Source organism: Gorilla gorilla, chromosome 2 (assembly GCF_029281585.2).
Source record: "Gorilla gorilla gorilla isolate KB3781 chromosome 2, NHGRI_mGorGor1-v2.1_pri, whole genome shotgun sequence".
In the NCBI taxonomy this organism is placed as follows: domain Eukaryota; kingdom Metazoa; phylum Chordata; class Mammalia; order Primates; family Hominidae; genus Gorilla; species Gorilla gorilla.
In genome coordinates, this window is record NC_086017.1 from 56,994,721 (window position 1) to 57,021,718 (window position 26,998).

Consider the following 26,998-nt stretch of genomic DNA (forward strand, 5'->3'; position numbering starts at 1 on the left):
GATGGGTTTATCAAGGGTTTTCACTTTTGCTTCTTCCTCCTTTTCTCTTGCCACCACCATGTAAGAAGTGCCTTTTGCCTCCTGCCGCAATTCTGAGGCCTCCCCAGCCATGTGGAACTGCAAGTCCAATTAAACCTCTTTTTCTTCCCAGTCTCGGGTATGTCTTTATCAGCAGCATGAAAACAGACTAATACAGTACCCAAAGATACTTCATTCTGCACATTTTTGAAAATAAAATCCAAAGTAACCACTTTTTTCTTCTCTAAGTACAGATTATTTTGCTGGGGTTTTATTCTATTTTTTTGGTCAGACTTTCACATGTAAAAGGAATTACAGAAATACTGGGCTAGCCTAAATTGTACCTTGAAAACCAAATAAGTAATGAAAGAAAAAAATAGACATCTCCTTTCCTGGGGATGGGGGAGGGCGGAGAATGGGGAAAGGAATCTATACTATCAAATCTAAATAGGTAAAAACACTTTTTTAGACTTTTAAATTTACTTTATCTCACAACTCTTTCATGTGTTTAATCTCATACAGTCTGAATTGTTTAAAGGCTTTTTCTAACAACAAAAAAAGAGTTAAAATTTGTCAAACAAGTATTAATTAGACTTACCTTTCTGTTAAATAAACATTTTCTTCAATAAGATCAAAGTAACAAGGCATTTTCCCTTGCTTGGCACACTCCTTCCATCGCTGTGGGTCCCTGAAGTCATCCATGACACAGGAGGGCCCAACCAGTGCTGAACCTGGGGGCACTGATGTCTCTCCCTGCTCTACCTCCACTCTAACTTTCTTTCTGTCCTGAAGCTCACCATCACTTTCAGAATCACTCTCTATTTCCTGCCTCCTTTTCTTAAGAGGCCCTCTATCTTTGATATCATTTTTTTCTAAGTTTTTTGAAAAATCTTTCTTTTCATTCACAGCTAAAGTGTCCTTAATGGAATTGCTGCTTATTTCAGGTGCTTGCACTGACCCCTTGTCTTTCTGAAGGGATAGAAGAAATTTATTGGACTGGTCTGAAAAATGGGATCCATCCCGTTGATCCCAATTCTCCTCTTCTTCACGATCATCTGTTAGGGAATCTGGTACTTGTCCTTGAGTTCGATCATACACAACCCCAGTTCCAGGAGGTCTACCTGATCTTGGATCCCAGTAACCATTGCCTTGCCAGTAATCATGTGTCCCACCATACTGTTCTGCATTTTGCTGATACTTGTGTCCACCACAAGCTCCATAGCTACTGTCAGGTTGCTGATACGTGGTAGAAGGCTTTTCTTGAGAGAAGTCCCAACCTAAGTTTCTGAGCTCTTCTGATGAGTGCAAGCCATCCACATGTGGTATCTCACAAGAGGAAGAAAAACTCAATTCTGTTTTTCCCAGTCTACTATCTGGCCTGTTTTGGAAAGTGGTCTGTTGCCAAGACTTATTTGGGATATCTTCAAAATCAGAAGAATAAATTGGCAGCTCTTCTTGCTGCCTAGAAGGTATTTTGGCTTTCACGGTTTCCTCTGAATTTGGGTGACCCAGAGGGTCAGATTTCACATCTGTATGACTTGTACTATCAACCCCATCACTCTGAGGATGAGAAAGTTCAGGCAGGTGGTTATCTATTTGTTTTCTACTGGACTGTGTAAAAGAAATTTCCGGATTCTTCTCTGTTCCTTTATGAAGGAAAAACTTATCAGTTTGAGGACAGGCTTTACTTGCTATATTTTCAAATTTTTCCTCATACAAATGTCTCCTTGACTCCAATCTCTCATCTTCCCAATGGTCAGAATAGTGTCTATAACTTTGACTGCTCCGAGAAGAACAAGGACTTGTTTCTTCCATGGGCAAAGTAGAATTCTTTGGCACAACCACAACAGACTGGAGACGGTTTCTTGGAATACTGCTGTCATCCGAATCTGTATCTTCTGAATCACTTTCATCATTTGAACTTTCAGAAGAGCCAGAATAATCTTCATGAACTGTAGACACAATTTCTGGGGCATGACCACTACTGTCACACTTTAATGCATAAGTTACACCATCACTGTCTTCCATGGTTAAATTCAAATCACAAGAGGAAAATACAACTTCTGAGTCATCAGAAGTATGCACATGTCCTCCTTCTCCTCTTTCATCTAAAGAGATTTCTGGTCTTCCTCTTCTTTCAGGCAATATGGAATTCCCTTCTTCTTGAGCCTCTTGCAAACATTTCCCAGATAACCCATTATTACGCCTGTTCTCCCTGGAAGCAAATCCCTTTCCTGAATCAGGAAGGTCACTACCTACTTCTACTATTGTTTCTTTCCCTGCATGCTTTAAAAACTCTGAACTTTTTTTACTCTTTAGCACTGCATCCAGAACTGGAGATGTGTTCTCTCCACATTTCAAGAGAGTTAGACTGTCCACCTTTATTCCTGGTGGAAGACTCTGAAGAGATGAAGCAATACCTGAACTCCCAATAGGTTGATATAAATCATCAAAATGATTAACAGAAGCTGAACTAGTGCTACCGATGCTCTGCTTATATTCTTCACATGCAAATTTTGAGTGATCTGTCAAATTTCTACTATCACATATAACTGGTTTTGATTCCAAATGCACATTCATAAAGCTATTTGAAGAAATCTTCATAACCGAAAGCTCAGTATTTTCAGCTTCGGAGTTACACAAAGAAGGGTTGCTATCGTTCGAAGTACAGTATATCTCTGAATCTTTGGTTTTGCAGCAAGAAACCCTCGTATCAACTGGTTCTTTAACTACTGTTTTGGAATAATCCACAGTCATAACTGGCAAAGACATGAGTTTATCTTGGTGTGGTGACACCAGAGGTTCTGTTTCTCTAAATGGGCTTTCTGACTTCTTATGCAGCATGCATGTATCATCCAAGTCTTTTTCTTTGCATCTACTAATATTCTGAAATCCATTTGATGAAAGCATGCATGCTTTGACCAAAGGAGATAATTCCGATCCAGTCACACTATCATCAGAAGTCATTAAAACAGCATCAGTTTTAGAAGTGCAAAACGTTGCCAAATCAGATTCTGCCCCAGGAGATCCATTTATATTTAATTCTATAGGACAAAAACTTCTTAATTGATCATTCTTCACTTTAGATAAAGAGTCTAATTCCTTAATACTATCATGGCTATCATGTGTTATAAATTCGGACTTAAAAATAGGCAATTCATCTAGCTTTTTTAAAGTAGGTGAATCATTTAATCGATTTGATGGAGCTGGAGACCCAGCCTTTTCTCTTTCAGGATTTTTATTAATCATTCTTAATTCACTACCTTTTGAACAAGGTGTCTGTAAACTAAAAGAATGAGACTGTTTGATTTCTTCATTTAATTCTGTACAACAGAAAGAATTTTTAAATTTATCAGACTTGGGTATAGGTTTTGAAAGGGTAGATTTATAACGGGAAGCACTACTGTCGTGCTTAGAATATGATGACCCTCGTCGGAATCCCAGTTCATTAGGTGGAGAACAACATCTTTTAATTGCTTCATTTTCTGAAGTCCTTTTAGATTCTCTTTCTAGTTTTGAAGAATACTTGCCTCTTCTTTCCATCTCTAAGTAAGAGGTCTCAGTTTTACAGTCCCGATCAGATTTAGAATAGGATGATGTCCTTAGGTCTCTGTAAGAAGAGGAATGAGATGAGGTACGCCTTGAGTATGTCTTCTTATACTCTTCTTCTGAGTCAGAACTCTCTCGTGCTCTGTTATCTGTGTATGGCCGAGAATAGCGTGTCCTCTCTCGATAAGGGGAGCTCCTATGGTAGCGACGATCAGAGTCATAATAATGAGATCGTTCTGACCTGGAATAGGATAAATTAGTTCTAGAGCCTCTCTCAGACCTAGAATGAGATCTGCTCCGCCGTCGCTCTCTTTCTGATCTACATCGGGAAGATACATACCGAGTATCTCTTTCAAGTTTTGAATAGCTAAAATATTTATCATCTCTGTCTGTTTTAGATCGTGAAGATTTCCCTAGATCCTCACTTTTTAAAGGTGCTGAGCTCTTTTTAAAATCTCTTTCCTTTTCAATGCTTGCTGAAAATTTTAAATCATGTGATCTTTGACTTGAAGAAGTCCGTACAGAATCTTCATCAGATTCTGAACCAAGAAAGATGCCTTCAGATTGTGAGGGTTTCTTCTTAGAACCTGTTTTTTTACAGCTCAGACTAATCTTAGAACTATCTGGAATTTCTTCATCCTTCCCAATATGGGAATCTTCTTTTTTTGAGGAAATATCTGCTTGCTCATTCAATATTTGAGTTATGTGTTCTTCTGAACTATTAGATACAGTATCCTGCTTAGTATCTGCTTCTAAAGATTCTGGTACAATTATAATTGGTGGTTCTTTCAGAGATCTAACTGCTACATCTACTGGTAAGGGTACTGGTGCTGCCATTAGAACTGTTATTGGTGTATGTGGCAAGGCCACTGGCTCTGTTACTGGTGCTGGTGATGAGAGTGTTGTGGCTTGGGCAGGTGGAGGCGGTGGAGGCGGAGATGAGGGCGGTGAGTCTACAGTTGTTGATTCTGCTATCACTGCTGGTAATGGTGCTGCATGAGTAGGTGGAGATGCTACTGCTGTGGTAGTAGCCAGCAGTGGCCTGGATGTTACATGAAGCAGATGTTTCTTAAAATGAATTTTGCCCAATTCCACCCTTGACTTTGGTGGGGAAGATTCTTCTGCAGTAGATAAGGTATCACCAATTTCCATTTTCATTTTAGGAGTCGAGTCTACCTGAAGAGGTACAGCTGGAGGGTTTGGAGTATCACTTTGCTTTTCATTGCCAAGTGCAGTGAGAAACCTATTCTGCAAAGTTTTCTTTGTAAGGCTGAAGCTGAATGACACCTTCTGTCGTCCCTGTTCTTCCAAATTAACTTTTGTTTTGGTGCCTTTGGGCAAAAATCGACTAGAAGCAACACCTTTGAACATTGGTCCTTTGATGAAACCTGTTTTCTGCACATTTTCAATCTTTGCCTACAAATGAACAAAATAAGCAATTACTACTACAATAGTTACTTTCAAATGGACTGCACAGTTTAAAATGTTTATTGGAGAAATGAAAAGCCCTTTTTAATAACAAATAGTATGAATTTCACTAAGCTATATATATCTTTATTATGAAAATTTTCAAACACAGTCAAAAGTATAGAAAATGGTATAATAAATCCCTAAGTATCCACTCCAAGCTTCAACAATTACCTATTTTCCCCATTCTTACTTTCTCGTACATAAATAACTTTTTTCAGTTTTATAACTATTTTCCAGGTAGCATTTTTTAAAAAGAATTTTTTAAAAACCTGACATATGTTTGAAAGACATTTGTATAAAGGGCAATATCTAACATCTCAGTACTCAGTATGGTTTGTTCTTGTGTTCTATCAGAGATGAAAAATCAGAGGTCATCAAGACCAGTGGTCTCCTGGCATCACATTGAGTGCACAGTAAAAATACTCATCTGGGTCGAGCACAGTGGCTCACACCTGTAATCCCAGCACCTTGGGAGGCTGAGGCGGGAGGATCACTTGAGGTCAGGAGTTCGAGACCAGCCTGGCCAACATAATGAAAACCCATCTCTACTAAAAATACAAAAATTAGCAGGGTGTGGCAGCATGCACCTGTAACCCCAGCTACTTGGGAGGCTGAGGTGGGAGAATCACTGGAACCCCGGAGGCAGAGGTTGCAGTGAGCCAAGATGGCACCACAGAACTCCAACCTGGGCAACAGAGTGAGACTCTGTCTCAAAAAAATAAAAAATTTAAAAATTAAAAAAAAAAATACTCATCTGTGATCCACACTCTAGGAAATATCAAATATCAACTGGAGCTATTGAGCTCTAAGATGAGGAAAGGGTTTGTTTTTCGGGGTGTTTTGAGGTTTTTGGTTTAAAAACAAAACAAAACAAAAAAAAAGCATTACATAGGCAATTCTAATCAATGTCCCAGGTTTGGGAAACCACTGATACAGAGGAACTTCCCACCTTACTTGTTTTACAGATGAGGTAACCAAATGAGGACCAGGCCTTCTGCCTTCCTGGAGAGTACTCTGCCTTGGCACATATCACTGTCTCTGCCTGGGCCCCCCACCCTCAAGTAATAATACTGCTGTATAAGCAACAGTTACAAAGTATAAACCTAAGAAGACTACTTTTCTTCCATGTTTGCCAAATCACCAAAGGAAATGGTTAGCCTTGGAAGTTCAAGGCATAACGGAGGTTGTAGAAAGAGCATCAGAGCCCTCTCCCTCTCCCTCTCCCCACGGTCTCCCTCTCCCTCTCTTTCCAGGGTCTCCCTCTGACACCAAGCCGAGGCTGGACGGTACTGCTGCCATCTCAGCTCACTGCAACCTCCCTGCCTGATTCTCCTGCCTCAGCCTGCCGAGTGCCTGCGATTGCAGGCGCGCGCCGCCACGCCTGACTGGTTTTCGTATTTTTTTGGTGGAGACGGGGTTTTGCTGTGTCGGCCGGGCTGGTCTCCAGCTCCTAACTGCGAGTGATCTGCCAGCCTCGGCCTCCCGAGGTGCCGGGATTGCAGACGGAGTCTCCTTAACTCAGTGCTCAATGGCGCCCAGGCTGGAGTGCAGTGGCGTGATCTCGGCTCGCTACAACCACCTCCCAGCCGCCTGCCTTGGCCTCCCAAAGAGCCGAGATTGCAGCCTCTGCCCGGCCGCCCCCCCGTCTGGGAAGTGAGGAGCGTCTCCGCCTGGCCGCCCATCGTCTGGGATGTGAGGAGCCCCTCTGCCTGGCTGCCCAGTCTGGAAAGTGAGGAGCGTCTCTGCCCGGCCGCCATCCCATCTAGGAAGTGGGGAGCGCCTCTTCCCGGCCGCCATCACATCTGGGAAGTGAGGAGCGTCTCTGCCCGGCCGCCCATCGTCTGAGATGTGGGGAGCACCTCTGCCCTGCCGCCCCGTCCGGGATGTGAGGAGCGTCTCTGCCCAGCCGCCCCGTCTGAGAAGTGAGGAGACCCTCTGCCTGGCAACCGCCCCGTCTGAGAAGTGAGCAGCCCCTCCGCCCGGCAGCCGCCCCGTCTGAGAAGTGAGGAGCCCCTCCGCTCAGCAGCCACCCTGTCTGGGAAGTGAGGAGGGTCTCCGCCCGGCAGCCACCTCGTCCGGGAGGGAGGTGGGGGGATCAGCCCCCCGCCCGGCCAGCCGCCCTGTCCGGGAGGTGAGGGGCGCCTCTGCCCGGCCGCCCCTACTGGGAGGTGAGGAGCCCCTCTGCCCGGCCACTACCCCGTCTGGGAGGTGTACCCAGCAGCTCATTGAGAGCGGGCCATGAAGACAATGGCGGTTTTGTGGAATAGAAAGGGGAGAAAGGTGGGGAAAAGATTGAGAAATCGGATGGTTGCCGTGTCTGTGTAGAAAGAGGTAGACATGGGAGACTTCATTTTGTTCTGTACTAAGAAAAATTCTTCTGCCTTGGGATCCTGTTGATCTGTGACCTTACCCCCAACCCTGTGCTCTCTGAAACATGTGCTGTATCCACTCAGGGTTGAATGGATTAAGGGCGGTGCAAGATGTGCTTTGTTAACCAGATGTTTGAAAGCAGCATGCTCGTTAAGAGTCATCACCACTCCCTAATCTCAAGTACCCAGGGACACAAACACTGTGGAAGGCCGCAAGGTCCTCTGCCTAGGAAAGCCAGAGACCTTTGTTCACTTGTTTATCTGCTGACCTTCCCTCCACTATTGTCCTGTGACCCTGCCAAATCCCCCTCTGCAAGAAACACCCAAGAATGATCAATAAAAAATTAAAAAAAAAAAAAAAGAAAAAAAAAAAAAGAAAGAGCATCAGAAAAATCTATAGCAACAAACTCAGTCCTAAATTAAAGATGGTGGTATACTTCTCATATGCAAAATTCTTCTAATTAATGTTCTTTAATCCACTTTGGCTATTTAAGAGAATAACTTCCCTTTCAACACAGTAAAATCTGAAATCAGTTTTCAAAATTACATAGTAGTCATTCAAGTTGGAAAGTAAATACTTTCACATATATTATCATGGAGCAGTGAATTCCAAATACTTTATTTTTTTGAGACAGAGTCTTGCTCTGTTGCCCAGGCTGAAGTGCAGGGGCACCATCTTGGCTCACTGCAACCTCCTCCTCCTCAGCTCAAGCAATTCTCCTGCCTCAGTCTCCTGAGTAGCTGGGACTAAGCCACCATGTCTGCCTAATTTTCTTATTTTTAGTAGAGACAGGGTTTCACCATGTTGGCCAGGCTGGTCTCAAACTCCTGACCTCAAGTGATCCACCTGCCTCAGCTTCCCAAAGTGCTGGGATTACAGGCATGAGCCAAATACTTTTAAGAAACAGAATCCACTTTTCAAGTTAAATCTTAAATGGAAGCTCAATACATAAAAAACAAGTAAAAGATATTTTTAGAACTTCCAACTTTCTCTACCTTTCCTAAATCTCTTGAAGCTCTAAAGTTTAAAAACCATTCTTCTGAGATACACAACCTCCCTCACTGGGATAAGTTACCATGGCTCTAAAAACAAAATTAAAAACTATTAATTCATTTCACATTCAAAATGATAGCTACATTTTGAGTGTTTTCAGCTTTTACCCAATTTCTAAAATGTGTTTAGTGGTCCATCTCATAATCATTGAATGACTAGTTAAATTATACTTACCTCATTTTCTTCTTCTCTATTTCCATTCAGCCAAGAAAACATGCAAAAGAATAAAAAGAAATCATAAATACTTAAAAACGATTGAAATAATAGTTATTTGTATTAAAACTTAGGATACTTACTACCTACAGGTATATTCTATATGGATTGTCCATTCCTTCACACTCAGTTACATTTAGTTTAACAAATATTTACTCAAGATAGTGTCACATACTGTGCTAAGGGCTGGAGACCAAATTTGAATAAAGCAGCATCCCTGCCCTCAAAAAGCTCAGCTTCCTGTAAGTCACAAAAAAGAAATTTGTAACAAAAGTAATACCAACATAATGGAGTAAATATAAGAATAGAAATATAAATAGTAAGGCAGCAAAGAGGACGATAAGCAACTCAGTTTAGTGGGAAAATAGGAATGCAAAGAATTTTTCCTGCCTAGGTGTGGTGGTTCACACCTGTAATCCCAGCACTTTGGGAGGCTGAGGCCGGCTGATGGCTTGAGCCCAGGAGATTGAGACTACACTGGGCAACATGGTGAAACCCTGTCTCTATAAAAAATACAAAAAAATAGCCAGACATGGTGGCGTGCACTTATAGTCCCAGCTACCTGGGAGGCTGAGGTGGGAGGATCACCTGAGCCCAGGAGGTCGAGGCTGCAGGTAGCCATGATCACACCACTGCACTCCAGCTGTGGTGATGGCTGTCTTTAAAAAAAAAAAAAAAAAAAAAAAACCCTGAAGAGACGATTCGTTTTTGAAGAATACATTTGTGAGAAGATCCCAGGCAGAGTCAGAGATTAACACATAAAATAAGGCTGGCCGTAATGGCCCACGCTTGTAATCCCAACACTTTAAGAGGCTAAATTGGGAGGATCACTTGAGTTCAGGAGTTCGAGACCATCCTGGGTAACATAGCAAAACCTCATCTCTCTTAAAAATAATTTTTAGGCCAGGTGCGGTGGCTCACGCCTGCAATCCCAGCACTTTGGGAGGCCGAGGCGGGCAGACCACCTGAGGTCAGGAGCTCGAGACCAGCCTGGCCAACATGGTGAAACCCCATCTCTACTAAAAATACAAAATTAGCCGAGCATGGTGGTGCGTGCCTGTAATCCCAGCTACTCGGGAGGCTGAGAATCACTTGAACCCGGGAGGCAGAGGTTGCAGTGAGCCAAAGTCGTGCCATTGCACTCCAGCCTGGGCAACAAAAGCAAAACTCCATCTCAAAAAATAAAAAAATAAAAAATGAAAAATAATTTTTAAAAGGAAGGCTAAGTTGGGAGGATTGCTTGAGCCTGGGAGACAGAAATTGCACTGAGCCAAGATCATGCCACTGCACTCCAGTCTGAGCAACTGAGTGAAAACCTGTCTCTCTCTCACACACACACACACAATAACATAGAATAATATGTGTAAAGTATCTATAAACAGTTCAATATTACCTGAATATAAGGTGTAAGGCAGAAAGAAGCCAACAATAAGATGGAGTAGGAGGCAGTGGTCAGGTTTCTCATGAGAAGAATCATATTTCATCTTACGGATCAATGCTTCTCAATCGTTTTTGGTATCTGTTCAACAGTTCCAAAGGCAACAGTTCCAAAGGTAATGTGCACTGTATTCCACATTACAGTGCATCTGCTCCATAACACAATGCGCAGCTCTCTGGGTTATGTTCCAACAAAGGTAACCACACTGACTAACAGAAATCAAAAGCCACAAGTCTAGTGTACACTAGCACACCAACGCATACTGAGGGACTGTCTACTTGGAGAAAAGGAAGCTACAAAAGGACATGACAGCGAGATTTGTATTTTCAGCTAGTCACTCATTGGGCTATGTGGCAAGACTGGAATACAACAATCTGTTTTCAATGTTCCTGAAAGGAAACATACAAAACCCTTTTCCTCAAATGTAGGCCTACCTTCATCATAATTCATTCCATTCACCAGTGTCTGTGGTAGCCATACAAAACCAAGTAATGACAGGGGGAGAGGGGGCAGTAAGCTGATAATACATGAATGAGATCTGAAGCAGTGCCAAAATTAACCATTTTTTTCTACTCCAAAACCACTAAAAACCTCATAAATGTGATGTTAGCACTACTGTACTTCATCAATTCTATGATGTACATTTTGCCCACAGGATGCATGCTATCAATGGTATCATAGTTTTAACTGAAAATTTTTTTCACGTCTCAACGTTCACAAAATAATCATTTTCTTACAATCGATGGCATATTAGAACCTATGGTATATTCAGTTTGGTTTAAATTAGTACCATTTGAAATTTTTTCAAGACAGAAGGTACCAGGAGATGTCCAACCAAGGCTTATCTGCATAGTACGCACACATATGAAATGCTAGAAATACAAAAGTGACCAGAACACTTTCTTAAGCCTCAGCAGTTCTATTTTGGACAGGCAGATGAAAAGAATAATCCTGACAAAATATGATGAAAATAGGCTCAGGTTACATTGTAAATTTGTGGAGTTGGGAGGGAAGGGGGCATAATGAAGGTCCATTTTAGAAATCAAAGAATTGTTTGACAGAAATGACAAGACAGGAGGGGGAAGTGTTTAAAAAAGAAAAGAAATGAAATGACATTTCCCAGAACTTGATAAAATAAAATGTTTATAATAAAAGAATATAAGCACAATCAGAAATTTGGAGGGAAATTTTCTCATCATTAAAAGCATTTAGTGTTAATAGATAAAAATCAAATTACAAACAAGCAAAAGAAAAGTCCACAATCCAACTTTCCAGAGACAACTACTGTTAACACTTTGATCTACAGAGCTTTCTGCACTCGTTTGTGCATGCACTTGAGTGTGGTTTTTAAACAGAGATCATTGTTTTTCTTTTTAAAAACATACAAGCCATTCTGTATCTTGCTTCCCTCCCTCATGATAGAGCTGGTGAGCAGACAAGTTGTTTAGATCACAGAAAAAGTATGGAATCACCAAATTAGATTGAGGAAGTGATCTCAAGAGAAGGAGATACAGGCTGGGCATGGTGGCTCACGCCTGTAATCCCAGCACTTTGGGAGGTCGAGGCGGGTGGATCACCTGAGGTTAGGAGTTCAAGACCAGCCTGCCCAACATGGTGAAACCCCATCTCTACAAAAATACAAAAATTAGCCAGGCATGATGGCAAGTGCCTGTAATCCCACCTACTTGGGAGGCTGAGGCACGAGAATCGCTTGAACCCGGGAAGTGGAGGTTGCAGTGAGATCACGCCATTGCACTCTAACCTGGGCGACAGAATGAGACTCCACCTCAAAAAAAAAAAAAAAAAGAAAAAAGAAAAGAAAAAATTGGTCTCTACTTTTCTGACATAATTAGTTGAAAGCTGGGGGAAGAGACAGGGTAAAAGACAAAGAAAATTCAAGCGTTAGGCAACAGAAATGGAAGTAGACTGTAATCCTCAATGTTGCTGCCCAAAGTTGGACATTACCAATTTATAATTGAGCTCATTAGCATACTTATTCTATTTTTGTTGAAGGGATTAAGCCATCAGAGGCAACAACTAGTGAATTAATCCAGCAAGATTGGTGGGACAAGAGGGGTAGAAGGCAAGAAGTTGAGAGAACTGATTTCTCAAAAATATTAAAATAACTGACCTAAAGATCCCTAGATAATAGACAGGGAGTGAAATCTGAAGGAAGCTCATAAACTCAACAGGGTAGGGACAAGATATTGGGGGCTTCAAAGAGTGGATTTGGTGGAAACCAGGAAGAGAGGTAGAAGGGTCAGTAAGGTGGAAGAACTGGAAATTATGGTCAGAGTATTATTTTAGAGTTGAAGTACATTTCCAGGAGAATCTTCTTGGGTAGGAGACCTAGGTACGGCCAGGAAGAGTAGATTGCTGCAGCAATAAGAAGGTAGGAACTTTTTGAAGAAATTAATACAATTGTGAGACCACAATTAACAGCAAGAATTAGCTACAAATGTTTTTAACATAAGAACACTTGTTTCGGTAAATAATATCAAGAGCAAAGAAGAGAGTTTTTGAAGAAAGGTTGATGAAACAAGGGTATAGAAACAAGAAGTTAAGAGTATTAAACTTCCTGTACTCCCTACCATAAAAAATAAGGAGGCATGTGAAAACAAGTATTTAACTCCACAGGATGAGATCATGCTAGAATAGCCTATTTCTTCTTTCAAAAAACTACTACAGAGAAAAAAAAAAGAATATGTTAGCCAGTTATCTGTCAAAAAAATAGTGAAGTGGGCAAATCTGCAGCTTGCTGATGGAATTATATATTTAAAGAATCCATATCAACATGAAGATAAATCTCTATTAGGTCACATGGTATATATAGAAAAAGACTTAGTTAAGAGTTTTAGTCATGGCAAGCTCAAGGAACCAAAGAATGACATGACTTAAAAAAAACCAACCAACCAATCTCTCAGGCTAGGACATTAGAAGTAAGGTTTACAAAGGGAAGCCCGATAAATGAGAGCAATTTGGCCCTATCAAGCGCATTAATAAATATAAACAAGTTGGACAGTAAAGAAATCTATTCTGGATACCATGTCACACAAGAAATGGTTAAAGCTAAATAGAAGTATTTTTATCTACCTTAGAAGAAAAAAGATTTACAGGACCATAGTGGTTTATTTCAAACTACCAGAAAGTTTAGAAGATGAAATAATCTTATTTTGTGCAATTCTGAAAGTCAGAACTGTGACCAACAAATAGAAGTTACAGAATGACAGCTTTTAGCTCATTTTTAGTACATTTTAAATTAATTTTTTTTCTTTGAGACAGAGTCTCGCTCTGTCGCCCAGGCTGGAGTGCAGTGGCGCAATCTCGGCTCACTGCAAGCTCCGCCTCCCAGGTTCACGCCATTCTCCTGCCTCAGCCTCCCGAGTAGCTGGGACTACAGGCGCCCACCACCACACCCGGCTAATTTTTTGCATTTTTAGTAGAGACGGGGTTTCACCGTGTTAGCCAGGATGGTCTCGATCTCCTGACCTCATGATCCGCCTGCCTCGGCCTCCCAAAGTGCTGGGATTACAGGCGTGAGCCACTGCACCTGGCCAAATTAATTTTCTTTATTTGAAAAAGTACTATATGTAGCTGGGGGAAATTTTATAATACAAAGAGATATACAACTAAAAACAAATCACTCTCCCCAGAGCAACTATTGTTAAGTTTGCATATTCTTTTTTTTTTTTTAATTTATTTATTTTTTGAGACAGAGTCTCACTCTGTCACTCAGGCTGCAGTACAGTGGCGTGACCTCGGCTCACTGCAACCTCCACCTCCTGGGTTCAAGCAATTCTCCCGCCTCAGCCTCGCGAGTAGCTGGGACTACAGGCGCGAGCCACCATGCCCAGCTAATTTTTGTATTTTTAGTAGAGACAGGGTTTCACCATGCTGGCCAGGCTGGTCTTGAACTCCTGACCTCGTGATCGGTCCACCTCAGCCTCCCAAAGTGCTGGGATTACAGACGTGAGCCACTGTGCCTGGCCTAGTTTGCATACTCTTATTTCGAAAACTGTGTGCATATATGAACATGCACATATCTTTTTTTTTTTTTTTTTTTGAGACAGGATCTCATTCTATCTTCCAGGCTGGAGTCCAGTGGCACAATCTTGGCTCACTGATGCCTCAACCTTCCAAACTCAAGTGATTTTTCTGCTTCAGCCTCCTGAGTAGCTGGGACTACAGGTGTGAGCCACCGCACCGGGCTAATATTTTTTGAGACAAAGTCTACTACAAAACTACAAAAACTAGCCAGGTGTGGTGGCACATGCCTATAGTCGCAGCTACTTGGGAGGCTGAGGCAGGAGGATCCCTTGAGCCCAGGAGGTGGAAGTTACAGTGAGCAGAGATTGTGCCACTGCACTCCAGCCTAGAAGATAGAGGGAGACTCTGTCTCAAACAAAAACAAAACTAGATGTGTCACTGTACAGGACACTTAAGTTTCCTTGACATCAAAAATGTTTAAGAATCTGGATAAGAACTTAACTAAGATAAGACAAAGAATATTCCTGTCCTCAAGGTGGACAGCCAAAAATGAGGTCCTAGGTCTCACTCCAGACCTTCTACTGAATTTTGTAACTACAAATCAGAAATAGCTTTTTACTTTATCTTGATTTTAATAAGCAAAGACTTCAAAAATTCACTCCTACCTAAAGATTTCTTACTAAAACTAAAATACAGTGTTTCTTACACTTGAGTGTAATATAGGCCTCATTTAAAGAAAAAAACTGTCAGACATATAAGAATAGATCACAGTTCAAGAATTCTGACAGAAAACAAAAATTAGCCTATTAAAATTTATTTCATTTGAAAACTGTCATTGCAGATAATTTTAAACTTAAAACTTGTCAAAATAATTTTTAAGGTCTATAGGTTAGAAAATAATATTGTATCAATGTTAATTTCCTGAATTTGATCATTGTAACGTTGTTTTTAGGAAATACATATTTGAGGATATAGGAGTAAAGAGGCATCATGTCTGCAAATTTCCAGCATTCCAGGAAAAAAGTAATGATGTATACATATATGTATATAAAGAAAGAATGACAAAACAAATGTGGTAAAATGTTCTTATCTCGGAAATCTGGGTGAAGGGTATATAGGAAATCTCTGTGTTTTAAAAAATATATTTTAATATATATTTTTTGTAGAGACAGGGGTCTATGTGGTCCAGGTTGGTCTCGAACTCCTGAGCTCAAGCGATCCTCCCACCTTAGCCTCCCAAAGTGCTGGGATTACAGGCATGAGCACCTGTACCCAGTGGAAATCTCTATTTTTTAAACCATTCTGTAATTATTTTTTAAACTTAAAGATAATCAAATATGAAAAGTTGTTAAAAATTCTCACAGAATCCCCCCCAACCCTTAAGAATATGTGTGCCAGGCGTGGTGGTTCACTTTGGAAGGTTGTGGCAGGCAGATCACGAGTCCAGGAGTTGGAGACCAGCCTGGCCAGCATGGTGAAACCCCATCTCTACTAAAAATACAAAAATTAGCCAGGCGTGGTGGCACATGCCTGTAATCCCAGCTACTCAGGAGACTGAGGCATGAGATTCGCTTGAACCCAGGAGGCAGAGGTTGCAGTGAGCCAACATCACGCCACTGTACTCCAGTCTGGGCCACAGAGTGAGACCCTGTCTCAAAAAAGAGTATGTGGACCCTTGGAAATCCTAGAGCCTCAGCTGGAAAAACATTACCTCAAATCTTCCTAAATTTATATTCTGGTAAGCACTGATAAAAATAAGCTACATAAAAACTAGACTCTGGAGTATGAGATTACAGGGGTAACGATACTGTGAAGAGAAAACTCAAAGACAGGAAAACTGATAACAAAAGAAAGGATGCCACCAATTACAAATCAAAGAGTATTTCATAATATTGCTTTTAACATATCCTAGCCCAGAGGTAGGATAGCAGTACCCTTAATTTCCTAGAAGAAAGGTGCTTGTTGTCCCCTGCCCAAAGCAAGACAGAAACAGAAATATTGGCAGGGAACTCTTCTCAATTACTAAGTGATTACCTTCACCATTAGGAAACCAGGAATTTCACTGCTCCTGCTGCCCCATCCTACACTATACCTCATGTTTTGTTTTAATTTTAGGTTTCTAAATCCTTGATCTGCTTCCCAGCAAGTACAGGTGGAAGCTTCTGTTGTGGGGGGAAAAAGTTTGGAACGAATGAGTTAAAGTCATGCATGTTTTGACATTTACATATTTAAGCACCTATGGCGTTATATATTCAAGAGTTAAACTTCCTCCAATCTTCACTGATCTAGAAATATGCATCAGGCAGAAATCTTCAAAATTAAAACTTTTATCATAAAAGGTCACATCTACCTAGCTCTCTGCTTGGACTATGGTCATACACATTTGCAAACCTCTTCTAAACACACTGAGCCAATCCTTCTGTAGGCTAGAGTTTTGGTAGGGAATGGATGTCCTAGCTAACTACCAAGAGTGAGCTGGGCTTATGGCAAATGTGAAAACTACATCAGAACATATCTCAGTAGCACACAACCATGCTGATGGACTGCTCAATGACTTTTTTTTTGTTTTTGAGACAGAGTCTCACTCTGGTGCCCAGACTGGAGTGCAATGGCACGATCTTGGCTCACTGCAATTTCCGCCTCCCAAGTGATTCTCCTCCCTCAGCCACTGGAGTAGCTGGGATTATAGGCATGTGCCGCCACGCATGGCTGATTTTTATATTTTTAGTAGAGACAGGGTTTCACCATGTTGGCCAGGCTGGTCTTGAATTCCTGACCTCTAGTGATCAACCCACCTCGGTCTCCCAAAGTGCTGGGATTATAGGTGTAAGCCACCACACCCGGCCTGAATGACATTTTAGAAAGGTAACACTTAACTACAAATATCACCTCTCATATCAATCAGAGGCTATTTGTTCAATAATTATTTAAGGATCCACCTTGTAAAAGCGGTGCTAGGTCTGTAAAGGCAAAATGTCAGTTCACAGTCTCTACCCCACCAGGAATTTCATACTTACTTGAAGTAACATGGCACAGAGGTACATCAAATAACTATAATACAAGGTAACAAATAATAATTGCCATGAGTAGAAAAGCCAGTAAGGTGCTTTCTTTTAAGCTTCACTTTCGGGCTCACCTGGTCTCAATTTTTCTGATTCTCTATGAAAACACACCTTTAGTATTTATTACTTTGCTTGTTAGGGTGGCTTTTTAAATTTGAGACAGGACCTGGCTGTCACCCAGGCTGGAGGCAGTGGCACAATCTTGGCTCACTGCAACCTCTGCCTCCCGGGCTCAAGCTATCCTCCCACTTCAGCTTCCTGAGTAGCTGGGACTAGAGGCACACGCCACTTATGTCCAGCTAATTTTTATATTTTTTGTAGAGACAGGGTTTCACCATGTTGCCCAGGCTGGTCTCAGAACTCCTAAGCTCAAACAATCTGTCCGCCTTGGCCTCCCAAGTGTTGGGATTACAGGCATGAGCCAGTACAGGCACGCCTGGCCTAGGGGTGGCAATTTAATACAGAAAAAAAATCAAACTTTGATACCTAGGTCAGAATCCTATCCCTGACATTTATTAACTCTATGGCTTGTGCCACTCTGTTCCCTTACTCTCCTAGATGCCTATTTCACACATTCCCCTACCCCAAATCTCTATCACCATGATCTCCATGACCACTCTCAATTGACGATCCCACCACTTTGCTCAGTGTCCTATCCTCTTGCCTCAAGGACTTCCATTTTCTATTTATTTCCTCTCCTCTATCATCAGTCTCTCTCTTTCCTCTCTATTCATTCTCATTAGCCAAACAGCTTTTAATAAGTTACTAGACCAGCATCTTAAAGCTAGTGATCAATTTCTTTCCTAGGCTTTCACAGACCACATTCTTCAGTTTTTCCTCCTCCCCTCACTGCTACTCCTCCTTAATCTCATTTGTTGGCTCCTCCCACCCATCCAACTAATAGGGACTTCCTTTTTGGGTACTACTTGGATACCTCCTACATCTCAAATATAGCACGGTCAAAATTGAAGTGATGACGATTATCTCATATACCTAATTCAGTCCTCCCCCAAGTCGTTCCTATGACAGTAATACTACCATCTACCCAATTGCTCAGATCAAACCTCATTTGTCCTTAATTTTTCTCTCTCCACTCACAGCCCACTCCACATACCTGCTTATCCTCTTTCTGACCTTACCTCTTTCCATAGTCCCTCCTCCTCATTCTCCAGGTTTTAGCCACATTAGCCTTCTCTCTGTCCCTCATACATTCCAAGATAATTTCTGGCTCACAGCCCTTTCACCTGCTGTTCCTTCTTGGAATACCATTCCCTCCAGATCTTCACCAGACTGCTGCTTCTCGATAATAAAATGACATCTCACACAGCCATAAAAATGAATGAAATCATGTTGTTTGCAGCAACATGTATGGAGCTGGAGGCCATTATCCTTAGTGAACTAACTCAGAAACAAAAGACCAAATACTGAATGTTCTCACTTGTAAGTGGGAGCTAAACAATGGGTACACATGGACATAAAGAAGGAAATAATTAACACTTGGGGCTCCAAAAGATGGGGCAGTGGGTTGAAAAATTACCTAATGGGGGCCGGGTGCCGTGGCTCACGCTTGTAATCCCAGCACTTTGGGAGGCCAAGATAGGTGGATCACCTGAGGTCAGGAGTTCCAGACCAGCCTGGCCAACATGCCAAAACCCTGTCTCTACCAAAAATACAAAAATTAGCTGGGCATGATGGCGGGTGCCTGTAATCCCACCTACTTGGGAGGCTGAGGCAGAAGAATCACTTGAACCCGGGAGGCAGAGGTTGCAGTGAGCCGAGATGATGCCACTGCACTCCAGCCTGGGCAACAGAGCAAGAATCCATCTTAAAAAAAAAAAAAAAAAAAAAAAAAAAAAAAAGATTACCTAGTGAGTACAATGTTCACTACTATTTGGGTAATGGGCACACTAGAACCCCAATCCCCACAAACATGCAACATACACGTGAAACAAACATGCACATGTACCCCTTGAATCTAAAATAATTTTTTTAAAAAGATGACACCTCAAATGTTATTTCCTTTGAGATTCTCCCATCATTCTATATTATAGTACCTTATTTTATTCCTAGCATTTATTATTATTTTTATTTTATTTTTATTTTTGAGATGGGGTCTTACTCTGTCGCCAGGCTGGATTGCAGTGGCGTGATCTCGACTCACTGCAAACTCCACTTCCTGGGTTCAAGCGATTCTCCTGCCTCAGCTTCCCGAGTAGCTGAGACTACAGGCAAGCACCACCACACCCAGCTAATTTTTGTATTTTTAGTAGAGATGGGGTTTCACCATGTTGGCCAGGATGGTCTCGATCTCTTGACCTTGTGATCCACCCACCTCAGCCACCCAAAGTGCTGGGATTGTAGGTGTGAGCCACCGCGCCCAGCCTTCCTAGTATTTATTACTATAAGAGTTGGTTGTTTATTTTTTATTTATAAATATTTTATGTAATGTGCATTTCCTCCCACTAGCATACAAGCTTCTTTAGAACAGAGATTTGGTTTTATCTTGTTTACAGCTGCATTTAACTGCCAAAAACACCACTTAGAAGATATGGAGCACTCAATAAATATCTGACATTATTATAACTTTTTCTTTTTTTCTGAGACAGAATCTTGCTGTCGCCCAGGCTGGAGTGCAATAGTGCGATCTTGGCTCACTGCAACCTCTGCCTCCCAGGTTCAAGCAATTCTCCTGCCTCATCCTCCCAAGTAACTGAGATTACAGGCACCCGCCACCACACCCAGCTAATTTTTTTTTTTTTTTAGTAGAGATGGGGTTTTGCCAAGTTGACCAGGCTGGTCTCGAACTCCTGACCTCAGGTGATCCACCTGCCTCAGTGTCCCAAAGTACTGGGATTACAGTATTATCACTTTCTTTTTTTTTTTTTGAGACGGAGTCTCGCTCTGTCGCCCAGGCTGGAGTGCAGTGGCGCGATCTCGGCTCACTGCAAGCTCCGCCTCCCGGGTTCACGCCATTCTCCTGCCTCAGCCTCCCGAGTAGCTGGGACTACAGGCGCCCGCCGCCACGCCTGGCTAATTTTTTTGTATTTTCAGTAGAGACGGGGTTTCACCGTGTCAGCCAGGATGGTCTCAATCTCCTGACCTCGTGATCCGCCCGCCTCAGCCTCCCAAAGTGCTGGGGTTACAGGCGTGAGCCACCGCGCCCGGCCCACTTTTTTTTTTTTTGAAACCAAGTCTCACTCTGTCGCCCAGGCTGAAGTACAGTGGGGCGATCTCAGCTCACTGCAACCTCCACCTCCTGGGTTCAAGCGAATCTCCTGCCTCAGCCTCCCATGTATAGCTGGGATTACAGGTGTTATTATTATTATTATATTTTGAGATGAAATTTCACTCTTGTTGCCCAGGCTGAAGTGCAATGGCGCGATCTCGGCTCACCACAACCTCCGCCTCCCAGGTTCAAGTGATTCTCCTGCCTCAGCCTCCCGACTAGCTGGGATTACAGGCATGTACCATCAAGCCTGGCTAATTTTGTATTTTTAGCAGAGATGAGGTTTCTCCATGTTGGTCAGGCTGGTCTTGAACTCCCAAACTCTGGTGATTCACCCACCTTGGCCTCCCAAAGTGCTAGGATTACAGGCGTGAGCCACCACGCCCAGTCAAGCCTGGCTAATTTTTGTATTTTTAGTAGAGATGGGGTTTCACCATATTGGCCAGGCTGGTCTCAAATTCCTGGTCTCAAGTGATCTGCCCACCTCAGCCTCCCAAAGTGCTGGGATTATCATTTTCCTACCTAGTTAAGCTGCTTTTACACTACTCCCCAGAAGGAATCTCAATAGCTATGGTGGTCTCTTTTAAGTTCAAATCTAGATCAGTCTTGTTCAACGTCTTTCTTTCTTTTCTTTTTTTTTTGACAGGGTCTTGCTCTGTTACCCACTGTCACCCAGAGTCTAGGCTGGAGTGCTGTGGCACGATCATAGCTCATTGCAGCCTCGAACTCCTGGGTTCAAGCGATCCTCCCTCCCAAGTCTCCTCAGCTGGCTAATTTTTTTTAACTTTTTATAGAGACGGGCTCACTTATCTTGCCCAAGCTCTCAAATTATTTTTTGTATTGCTCTTGTTCCACCACCTTCCTCCCTCTCAGCCTCCACACCACACACATACCACATCAGCCCCATATCTACCTTAATCCACTCAGGGACCACTAAAGCCTTTCCTTCCTTTGACAATTATCTGAATGTCTACTAGGTACTCAGCACTACTATGCCTTTTCCTATCCTTTTCTTACCTTTCCAGATACTACTAACTTCAACTCCTACAGCATATACTTTACAATCTGACAATCACATACAGCCTTGACTTGCATTTATTGTTCTTGTCTCCCCATATAGAGTTTAAATTTCAAAGAGACAAAGGCAACATCTTGTCCTTATTATATAATCTCCCCTGGGCCTAACATTCCCGTTCCTATCATACATTCTCGTTACTTTTTGAATCAAAGAAACTCCTTAACAACAGTACTAGTTTTTAGCTTCCTCACTTCAAGCAATTCTTAAAGGAAAAGAGTGAAACATCTCAAAACTGACATGTAGAAAAAGCAAGATATATAGGCCATAAAATTTATGAAATTTGCCGCATTCTCATCTAAGAACAAGGACACGTGAAGACAAGTGAATTAAAAAAAAATGATGAAAAATATACGTTATTTATGTGGTCAATAAAGCTATGAGTGATACACTGCTTTATCAAAGACATTGAAATTTCAGGTAAAGCACTTTGGAGTAAGTATGCTAACCTGAACTAGCATGAGTAGACTTGATATACAAGCACTCCCTCACACTTGTTTAAGTCCACATCTTCAACTGGTATAGCATCTCAAATATACAGAGAATCCTATTGATCAATATATACCGACTAAATCTAGAAAAAAATAACTTGATCATACTCACCAACTATTCTTACACCCCAAAAATAGCTGAAACTTTATTTTAATGTGGAATTACTACACAAGTGAGTAAAGCTAACTTATTTTCTTTAAAAAAGTCACTTCTAACAAGAAGTGACTTTGTTAAAAAGCTAATCTCAAATGTGTCACTACGGAATTCTAATCAGTGAGGAAAGGTTAAGACTATAATCCCAAATGTTAACAACTGTATTTATGCCTGAAATGTTTCTCTACTTGTCTGCCAAATAGATACACAAGAATACCTACCTAAAGTGTATGATATTCATCTGTTAAAGCCATCTGCTTTTTCCAAAACCCATAAGTTGGAACGTTGGGTGACCTAACCTGAACATTTTAGAGCCCAGTGTTGAAGACTATTGTATTCAATCGAATTCCAGTAATTTTATTCATTACTCTGAGTTAATCTTTTCAATTATCCATTTGTTTTCCTCATTAGCAAAAAGTGAGAGAGGAAAACCCCCAATACCAAATAAGCCTCAAAAGATAAATATGCATAAATGCTGAAATTCATCTTTAGTACAAGCCAGTGAATCACACAGAAAGAGTTGACTGGCCAGGTGCAGTGGCTCACGCCTGTAATCTCAGCACTTTGGGAGGCTGAGGCGGGTGGATCACTTGAGGTCAGGAGTTCAAGATCAGCCTGGCCAACATGGTGAAATCCTGTCTCTACTAAAAATACAAAAATTAGCCAGGCATGGTGGCAGTCACCTGTAATCCCAGCTACTCGGGAGGCTGAGGCACAAGAATTACTTGAATCCCAGCGGGGTGGAGGTTGCAGTGAGCTGAGATTGCGCCATTGCACTCCAGCCTGGGTGACACAGCAAGACTCTGTCTCAAATAAAAAATTAAAATTAAAATTAAAAATTCTAAGTATCGAATACGAAGAAAGACATGAGACAGGTTTCTGAGGGAGATGGCTTGTTATAATTAGACTATTATAATTAGACTGTAGACTCTAAGCTCGCTTGGTTAATATTGTTTTTTTGTGAGACAGGATCTCACTGCCCTCACCCAGGCTGGAGTGCAGTGTCATGATATTGGTTCACTGCAACCTCACACCCCCCACCCCCGCCCCATTCTAGTGATCCTCCCACCTCAGCCTCCCAAGTAGCTAGGATTATAGGCACACACCACCATGCCTGGCTAATTTTTGAATTTTATTAGGGACGGGGTTTCACCATGTTGCCCAGGCTGGTCTCAAACTCCTGGGCTCAAGCGATCTGCCTGCCTCAGCCTCCCAAAGTGCTGGGATTACAAGCATGAGCCACCGCACCCAGTTGGTTAATGTTTAAACTGTACCTATCCTGTATTGTACCAGACTAAGTACTTATGTCAGCCTTCCTGTCCTACTCTTGCTTAATCACATTAAATGAGAATACAAAAACAGCTCTTTCAAGTTACAGCCTTTCATGCAAATCAGCTCTGAAAAACCCACCTTCTAAATAAAAACACAGAAATAAAACCTGTGATGTGATTAAATGGAAAGACATGAGAAAGACAAGGTCTCTCTTTTTATACATATTTCAGATCTCTTTCCATCATAAATAACTGCTTACTTTCATCTTAATACTAAAAATGCTTCTGAAAATAATTTTATTATTTCATGTTTCACAAGTAAGTTTTCTTTTGTTATAAAGAAAAAATAAAAAATATGTGTGGGCTGCTTTCTATTTTAGAAACATACCAAGTACAACAATTCAAAAAGTTTCTAGCATAAGTTACCACCCGACCAAAATCAAAACACATTAAAAAACAATTCAGTACTCTTATGGAACAAAAGCTTAAATGCAATAAAAATAGCCATCATTTATTTTCTGGTTTTGGTAAAGAGTTTAAGCATTTTTTTTCATTGTAATTAATGTCTGAGGTATAGAAGGAAAAGGTTTCAAGTCAACTAACACAACTACAAGTAGGGTAAAAGCTGTCCATACCTTAAAAAAAACACTTGAAACACATATTCTTACAAGGCAAAGCCAAATGATAATATAGGATGATTGTGAATTACAATGCACTGAATGCACCACTATCCATCATTTCATACAGAAAAAGGTTAAAATAAACTGCAAAAGGCTATCTGTGTGCTAGTAAAAGGTTGTAACAGTGACTGAATAACCCTGGTACATCCGTTCAATGTGGTAGTATGCAGCTTCAAAAAGTTCTAATTACGAACTTTGATCTAAAAGATCATAATAATGGGCTGGACGTGGTAGCTCCCCCATCTGTAATCCCAGCACTTTGGGAGGCTGAGGCAGTAGGGTTGTTTGAGGCTAAGAGTTCGAGACCATCCTGAGCAACATAGTGAGACCTTGCCTCTACAAAAAATAAGCAAAATTAGCCAGGTGTGATGGTGTGTGCCTGTAGTCCCAGCTACTCAGGAGGCTGAGGTGAGAAGACTGCTTGAGCCCCAGAGGCCAAGGGTACAGTGAGATGACATGGTGCCACTGCACTCCAGCCTGGGTGACAGAGCAAGAATCTAAGTTAATTAATTAATTAAATTAAAAGGTCATAATGAAGACCTCTGTATACTGCTCCGGAATGTACTGTTAAGGAAAAAAAGCAAGAAACAAAACAGTAAATTTAGTATGCTACTTTGTGGTGGGGGTAGGTGGGGAAGGGGAATACCATATATACATTGTCTTTTTTTTTTTTTTTTTGAGATGGAGTTTTGCCCTTGTCGGCCAGGCTGGAGTGCAATGGCGCAATCTCGCTCACTGCAACCTCCGCCTCCCAGGTTCAAGCAATTCTCCTGCCTCAGCCTTCTGAGTAGCTGGGATTACAGGAGCCTGCCACCACGCCCAACTGATTTTTTGTATTTTTAGCAGAGATGGGGTTTCACCATGTTGGCCAGGCTGGTCTTGAACTCCTGACCTCAGGTGATCTGCCCCACCTCAGCCTCCCAAAGTGCTGGGATTACAGGCGTGAGCCACCGCGCCTGGCTCATTGGCTTCTTATTTTCAAAATGGAAAAATGAAAGTTGGGGCTGGGCATGGTGGGTCACACCTGTAATCCCAGCACTTTGGGAGGCTGATGCAGGAGGATCACTTGAGCCCAAGGAGCTCAAGACTAGTCTGGGCAACACAGTGAGAGCCCATTTCTACAAAAAATTTACAAATTAGCCAGGCGTTGGTGGTGCATGCCTGTAGTCCCAGGTACTCAGCAGGATGAGGCAGGACCACTGCTTGAGCCCAGGACGTCAAGGATGCAGTGAGCTATGATCTCACCACTGCATTCCACTGTGAGCAACAGAGCAAGACCCCATCTCAAAAAACAAAACAAAAAAACTTTATTGGGGAAAAAACCTTAACAAAAGTAGACATAAAATTCTTCTGTGTTCAAGGAGAGAAACACTAATATTCCGAATATTTAAATCCACTTTCCACCTATCTGTAATCTTTTAGGATAAGGCACTACAGTGCTAAATTTTCATTTCCTGCAAAAATTATCTTTTGTGCTCTTAAGGTAAACAGAAAAATAAGAGTATTTTTGAACATCATTTTGCAGATTAGAATTGCTATCTAGTCTACTGATCTTTTTAATTTCTGTAAGTTGCTCATTATTAAATACTAACAGTATATAACTGTATATTCATATAATAAAGCTAGTTGATCTATAAAACAAACTTTTATCAGAACTTTATCCCATTGGTTTTGTATCTCAAATGTCAAGTTACATTATACCAGAACTTTTTTTTTTTTTATTTTGAGACGGAGTCTCGCTGTCGCCCAGGCTGGAGTGCAGTGGCGCGATCTCGGCTCACTGCAACCTCCACCTCCCGGGTTCATGCCATTCTCCTGCCTCAGCCTCCCGAGTAGCTGGGACTACAGACACCCACCACCACACCCGGCTAATTTTTTGTACTTTTAGTAGAGACAGGGTTTCACCATGTTAGCCAGGATGGTCTCGATCTCCTGGCCTCGTGATCTGCCCGCCTCAGCCTCCCAAAGTGCCGGGATTACAGGCATGAGCCACCGCGCCTGGCCACATTACACCAGAACTTAAGAAAATGCAGTTGTCCCACAGCTCTAGCTGTCAAGTTTCTAGCCACTTAATCAGAGACAAAACTTAAGTGCTATAAACAGCTCACTTGAGGAGGCCAAATCTTATGCTCTATGACAAAGAACTACTCCAAGCTGACAAAGTAAATGTATACCTCACAGAAACAACACAGGACAAAATATCAGAAGCCAGGTTCAGTGACTCACACCTGTAATCCCAACATTTTGGGAGGCCAAGGCAGGAGAATCACTTGAGCCCAGGAGTTCAAGACCAGCCTGGGCAGCACTGTGAGACCCTGTCTCTAAAAAAATTATAAAAATAAATAAGTCCGGCCAGGTGCGGTGGCTCATGCCTGTAATCCCAGCACTTCGGGAGACCGAGGCAGGCGAATCACGAGGTCAAGAGAGCGAGACCATCCTGGCCAACATGGTGAAACCCCGTCTCTGCTAAAAATACAAAAATTAGCTAGGCGTGGTGGTGCATGCCTATAGTCCCAGTCTCAGACACTCGGGAGACTGAGGCAGGAGAATCGCTTGAACCAGGGAGTCAGAGGTTGCTCTGAGCCGAGATCGCACCACTGCACTCCAGCCTGGTGACAGAGCGAGACTCCGTCTCAAAATATAAAAATAAAAAATAAGTAAGTCCAGAAAAAGAAATAAGGCCAGGCACGGTGGCCCACACCTGTAATCCCAGCACTTTGGGAGGTCGAGGCGGGTGGATCACTTGAGGCCAGTAGTTCATGCCAACGTGGTTAAAACCCCATGTCTACAAAAAATACAAAAATTAGATGGGCACACACCCGTAATCCCAGCTACTCGGGAGGCTGAGGTTACGAGAATCGCTTGAACCTGGGAAGCTGAGGCTGCAGTGAGCTGAGATCACACCACTGCACTCCAGCCTGGGCGACAAGTGAGACTCTGT

General features: G+C 42.0%; 1 protein-coding gene across 4 annotated transcripts in view; it reads right to left on the reverse strand.

Annotated features, from left to right (window-relative positions):
* The window catches only part of SETD2 (SET domain containing 2, histone lysine methyltransferase), a 149,402-nt gene that overhangs the window by 103,281 nt on the left and 19,123 nt on the right, over window positions 1–26,998 (reverse strand). For all 4 annotated transcript variants that reach the window (XR_008678320.2, XR_008678321.2, XM_019023373.4 and 1 more), the window contains exons 2-3: window positions 8,635–8,650; window positions 617–4,983 (exon numbers count right to left, since the gene is read on the reverse strand). Coding sequence is in view for 2 of the 4 variants with exons in the window: in XM_019023373.4 (XP_018878918.3) it covers window positions 617–4,983; window positions 8,635–8,650 (4,383 nt within the window). In the remaining 2 variants the exon portion in view is untranslated. The remainder of the gene's footprint in view (window positions 1–616; window positions 4,984–8,634; window positions 8,651–26,998) is intronic.